This window comes from Limulus polyphemus, unplaced genomic scaffold (genome assembly GCF_000517525.1).
Source record: "Limulus polyphemus unplaced genomic scaffold, Limulus_polyphemus-2.1.2 Scaffold72, whole genome shotgun sequence".
In the NCBI taxonomy this organism is placed as follows: Eukaryota; Metazoa; Arthropoda; class Merostomata; order Xiphosura; family Limulidae; genus Limulus; species Limulus polyphemus.
Genome location: NW_013665682.1, coordinates 107,573 through 113,905, shown reverse-complemented (window position 1 = coordinate 113,905; position 6,333 = coordinate 107,573). Strand labels below are relative to the sequence as shown.

The 6,333-nt window shown below is 35.0% G+C and overlaps 1 protein-coding gene across 3 annotated transcripts in view; it reads right to left on the bottom strand.

Moving 5' to 3' along the window:
• Nucleotides 1-6,333, bottom strand: part of LOC106466050 (rap guanine nucleotide exchange factor 4-like) — a 110,457-nt gene that overhangs the window by 14,823 nt on the left and 89,301 nt on the right. For all 3 annotated transcript variants that reach the window (XM_022394540.1, XM_013926295.2, XM_022394550.1), the window contains 2 exons: nucleotides 4,752-4,849; nucleotides 943-1,068 (listed from right to left, as the gene is read on the bottom strand). In XM_022394540.1, the coding sequence (XP_022250248.1) occupies nucleotides 943-1,068; nucleotides 4,752-4,849 (224 nt within the window). The remainder of the gene's footprint in view (nucleotides 1-942; nucleotides 1,069-4,751; nucleotides 4,850-6,333) is intronic.

Genomic DNA, 6,333 nt, shown 5'->3' with positions numbered 1-6,333 from the left:
TTTTAATTTTTAGCCGCGGCTCATAGAACGGTCTCCGTAGTTTTTTTAATTTGCTTTCAAGTACAAACTTTTAGCGTATAACTCCATCTCTTGACCGATCTGAGATCTAATTACAGCCGCGGCTATTGAATATTCCCTCTTGTTTTTATTTTTTTGGAATAGTTAATATTAATGCAGAAAAAAAATCATAATAGAAGAACATAATAATAGGCGAATAAATCAAGAGAGCCGAGGGTTTTCTGGGCGGGTTTGATAACACGTTAAGCACATTAAATGATCACATCAAAGTTCTAATGAGAACTCTTGTCCCAATCTTCCATTAAATAATTTTGTTAAACATATTACATTGATTTATTATATACCGTGAAGAAGAAGATTCGTAACGATTACCAATATACAGAAAGGAGAGAAACTGTTTCTCTTCGTAAGATGATAATTTTCACACTCTTATAAACCATAATGACATTACAAATCAATGATTTCGCATCGGTAACCCGACAGTGAAAATCCAACAGCGAACATTATGTGCAATTATTTTAAAATACAAATCATTCAATAGACGATTAGCTACGAAGAACGAAAAACGCTGTTAGCTATTGATTCGTTTTGAAGCACTGCCATTACCAATTCTATGGTAAAACTTCTGAGCCGTGATGAACATCTTAATGAAATTATAATGGAATATGAAGGCCTAATACATAAAACACAACGTAAGGGACAGTACAAAAATATATTATTTTACTCTTTCGAAGCGGAAATTTATTTTTCTTCAGGCAAAATTTGTAGTACTAAATATTATAAACAGAGCGACAAAATTTTGGTTTATTTAGAGAAAATTACCTTTATATTTTATAATTATGCTTCAGACGTCTATTTCCACGTGACCCGTTTTCTTGTTAGCGCGGAATCTAAAAGTGTACCAAAGAAAACAAAATTTCTAACCTCATGAACTACAGTAAACAGCTCCCAGTCATAGAGAGACATCTGGTGAGCCAAATCATGACTACTGAATGTCTCGAGAACATCGCCTGTTCCCTCTGATGGTCCTTCTTGTTCCGGTAGAGGTCTCTGAAAAGAATCCATATGTAAACAAAATGTATACATTTCGCCCGCACTGTAGAACAGTATTTTTATTAATAAACAAAAAATATACAAGTATATATTTTTTTGGAAGAAAATTAATTTGTGCACATTAGAAATAACATATACTTTGTATTATTGCCTAAACGTAATATATAATTTAATATATTTCATGTAGATATTTGGTTGTAACTAAGCACAAAGCTACACAATATGTTATCTGTGCTCTGCCCACCACGGGTATCGAAACCCGGATTCTAGCGTTGTAAGTCCGCAGACATACTGCTGTGCCACTGGTGGGGCTCAAGTAGATATGTCAGACAAGGTTCTTAATATTTACACTTTTAAAAATATTTAATTTTAACATTCAAGATTATACAGAAATTAAATGCAAATTAAAACCATTTGTACTTTAAGCTTGCGATTAACTTCTTGTTAAAATTAATGGCGTGATGTAATGGATATTACATTCGATAGTTTTAAAAAAAATAAGAACTTGCTTGCCATTCCAAAGAACATAACTGTTTTTATCATTTTATGAGACTTTTAATTATATGTTATAAAGCACATTTAAGTTCATAAAAATGTTTGTAGTTAGTTTTTTTTCTTTTTGTCTGTCTTGTTAGCTAAGGTGCACAGATGAAAACATTAGTCTCATGAAAAAATCTAATTTTATTATCCACCCTTTCGTGGATCTATAACAGGAAAAGTACGGATGTGTTTATAATTTCTCTTTGTTTCCTCCTAATTAATTTCAACAAATAAGTTTCACGAGTGGTTGGATTTTTTGTCAAGTTTTCATAGAACTATATTTAAAAAGTTTGACGTCAAGTAGCATTCGTAGTAAATCAGTTACAATATTTTTTTAAGTGAAGGGAATAGGCTTTTAGCACAACCTTCGTACTACATCTAGATAAGTGTGTGTATTTATTCATGTATATACTATTTTATCCAAAAAATAGTTTGAGTAAAGCGTTTCGAGTTTTACACACTGACAGAGCTGCAACTCTTTGTGCCAAACTCAATTTTGATAGAAATAAATGACAAAAGACACCGTAAATTATCAGACATGACAGTAGGACGAGCGAGAGGAAAGTCAAACAGATAGATAGATATACGAGTATCTAATAGTAGATGTCATTTCAGGGCAAGCAGTCTACGAACACACTTCTCATGCGCGTATTCTTTCGAAAATCTTTTATTTGAATAGAGTTGAGGGTAGTTTAGAAGTTCATCAGTAGAACTAGGTAATAATTATAAAAGTATGAAATTAAACTTTAAGCTTACAAAACAGAATGATGCACTGTCGTGCGAGGATGGGCTTATTGTGAATCAAAGAATGCATGGTTTGTTAACTTTTGCCGTATAAACGCGACTCGCGTTATAATAATGACGGCCAAATACAGTTCTGTAACGTCACTGTATACTATGGATTTCTGGCCTATGATTTTCCCTATCTATCACATTACCAGTTAATCAAATATGTCTTGTGGATGAGACAAACGAGATATCCTTCCTGGAAACAGGTCCTAATGGGTTGTAAGAGTTGATGTTCGGAAACAAATGCTAGACAGTCCCATTTAACGTTTTCTTATCCAGTATTGACAGTGTTAATAAGTGTGTGGTGGGGGGGGGGGGAAGAGTACGGTCATCTATTGAAAATAAAGCAAGATATATCGCACGGGTGAAGGGTTCGAAAATGGAACAGATGCTCGACATTAGGGAATCACTTCCTAGCCTATCATGTTAAACGTAGAACTGATGACGCCTTGAATACATCATTAGAGTCATATGCTAGACAGTCCCATTTAACTTTTTCTTATCCAGTATTGACAGTGTTAATAAGTGGGGGGGGGGCGAGTACTGTCATCTATTGAAAATAAAGCAAGATATATCGCACGGGTGAAAGGTTCGAAAATGGAACAGATGCTCGACATTAGGGAATCACTTCCTAGCCTATCATGTTAAACGTAGAACTGATGACGCCTTGAATACATCATTAGAGTCATATTTAGCGTAGAGCTTTTCACGTTCCTACCCTGCCTTGCGTAGTGGACATCGCATCATAAAGTTGTATTTGGGAAAACAAGAACAAAATCAAACATAGATCTAGAGTTTACTAAACGCTCCTCGTTTTCGTACAAAGGGTTTGTAATAATTCGTTTTCATTAAAAGCAGTAAAAACTACATAACATTCCTTTAGACAGTTTCTTATATTACCAAGCAACCTATATTTAAACTCAAGTATTCCAGGCACCTGGAGTAACTGGCACACACACACACACACACACACGTACGTACGCATGCATACATACATACGTGTGCGTGTAGCTGCGGCCGAGTAGCAGAATAGAAAAACAAAACCCAGTTAAACCTATCTTTCCCGAAGCATCTTGCTGCTACGCGTAATCAGGTAGATGCAAATTACGAGTCATTTTCTGAATTAAGTACTTTGAACATAACTAGTATTAATACGTATCGAAAATGTTTGTTTTAGTTGTGTGAATTTTTCACTGTTTCTGGTTTAACACCATCGTCTATCATCCACAGCCCGTGTTATTGTTTATAGCCAACACTTTTCCTTTATTCACTTTATTTCCTGTCGTTCTGTTTCAGTACGATATACTGGAAAGTCTATTCTTTATGCAGCTATGAACAACATTATAATTAAACGATATCACTGCACGATATTACTGGTGTAAAATGTATGCACAATTTTACTGTTATTCTTTTTTACTTTGCACTGGTACATGTTCTGTCACGCTTCCATGTGTATGTTCTGCGTTTCATTTACACGCGTTGTGTTACTTCTGCAATGAATTTCCACTTCTTTGCGTTCCAAGCATATTTAAATTACATATGTTCTACTTGTTTAATTCCTTTTTTTCATAAAAGTAGTTTTGTTGGTTTATTTCTCAGTTCATTCTCATTTTATCAAATCTGTACTTGATGCAAATACATTGTTTCGTATCCTAAACAAAGATACATTCTTAGCTTCTTATTTTAAACAGACTATATACTACCAATTCATTTTGTGGAAAATTTCACACGTGGAAGTCTTATTCAATCATTGGGGGGTATGGCATGCCTAATGCTTGACTATCTGGATTGTGCATCTCAAGGTCCAAGGTTCGAGTCGGAATACCGCTAAGCCCTCAACACATTATAAAAGAGACAGTCAATCCAGTTATTCGGTTAGAAGTAGATAAATAGGCGGCGGGTGCTACTGATTGGTTGCTTTCCCTCTGGTCAATACTTCTAAATTTAGGATGACAATGCCCGAGCTCTACAGGGCCTCTAAGCCTGGCCTTTTAAGCCCATGTGTCGCATAAATACCAACTGCTTGAAGTAACAACAATACCATAATGTAATGTGGCAGGAAGAAACACTTTCGTGACTTACTTTTCAAAATTTAAATACATTAAAAATGGCACATTCGCTATTTTCAACACGAGGAGTAGGATCGGCACGTGAGTTGTTTGATAGATCTATATTTGTGACTGAGTGGAACTTCAAAACGTATTTACATACAATAGCCGCTCAAACCAATTTTGTGATTTATACCACTAGTTTCTACATATCACATTGTCAGCTAATTTGATCCTCTTTTTAGTACTATTGTTATAGATAATTAAAACGACTTCATACAGCATTGTTATCACACCACTTACTAATGAATCTATCTGATCCGCAGTACAGACGAAGATTTTTCCATTAACGCTGAGCCCAGTTGGAACACTAACTTCCGCATCTTTGAAAGGTACCTTTTCTGAAAAACAGATATAATACGCTTTAGGATGGTAACAAAAAAAGATATCAATGAAATATATTTGTTCTTACGTTGCGCTCAAAGAGATATGAGCAGTCTTCTAGGCTAGTAGTTCGCAATTATTCCATCCTGCACACCACTTGAGTAAGTCAAAACTTTCCATGTACCACTATATAAAATACTAAAACTGCCAAATTTGAAATGGTGTAAGTACAATTAAAACTACAGCTCTAATCGGAGAACTGTCATTCAATGGTGGTATGGCTAATGAATAAATTAATATCTGTGAGTATGAACCTTCTCAATGATTGTCCCAGTGGGGTAGCGGTAAGTTTTCTGACTTATAATGCTAAAATTCGAGGTTTGATTCCCCGAAGTGGACAAAAAAAAAATCGCCCAATGCGGCTTTGTTCAGGAACGCCAACAAACTTTTCAATGGAAAGAATGAAGAACTGAATACGATCACATTTTAAAGTTGTCCTTATTTTATTACAATCGTTTCGAGTACATCCTCATCTATTACCGGTTCTACTTTTTTTGTAAATTGAAATTTTGTGAACAGCCTCTCTGTTGTAAAAATGCCATAATAAATTTTACTGCACGTATGAAAAAAATTATCATTACAGTTGTTAATGTAAATTTACGAAAGTCATTCGATCCTATTATAGATACAAGCTTGTTTAGTGAAGTGTTTTTCTTGTTTCGTGATCAAAAGTAATTTGATACTGTCCTGACTAGGTTTACTGTCTTTGAACAATAGCATACCATCTCGTTATTACCACAATATAATTTTGTGATGAGACAGTAACGTTTTGGTCAGTACATGTGATTATTCGAATTTAACAACAGTCAGTTTAACGAAATAACACATCTGTTTTGAAAATATTTAAAAAAAAAACTGGAAAATATCTAACACCATAAACAAGCACTAACGAAAAACGTTTTTTTTTCAAAATTCGAAACGACGTTTTAGGTAGAAACGCCTTTGGTTCGGATCTCCCGCACACCAAATATGCTCGCCCTTACAGCCGTGGGGGCGTTATAATGTGACGGTCAATCCCACTATTCATTGGTAAAAGAGTAGCCCAAGAGTTGGAGGTGGGTGGTGATGACGAGCTGCCTTCCCTCTAGTCTTACACTGCTAAATTAGGGACGGCTAGTGCAGATAGTCCTCGTGTAGCTTTGCACGAAATTCAAAAACAAATAAACAGAAACGCCTTTATTCAAACGAGTATAAACCAAAATAGAACAAAAGTTTTCTGCTTAAAATGACATTACTTAGCTCTTTGTTGTTTATGCAATTCAGGAGCTAATTTTATCACATTTTCGAAAGCCGAAAAAGTTTCTGGATTAGCTCGTGATGAAATTGTAAAGATCAACTATGACACAACGCTAAAATGAAGGTTTTTCTTTTTCGTTGTTGTTAAGCCTCAAATCTCCCCAATGGGTTATCTGTCATTAATTGCATATCGAGATGACAGGTG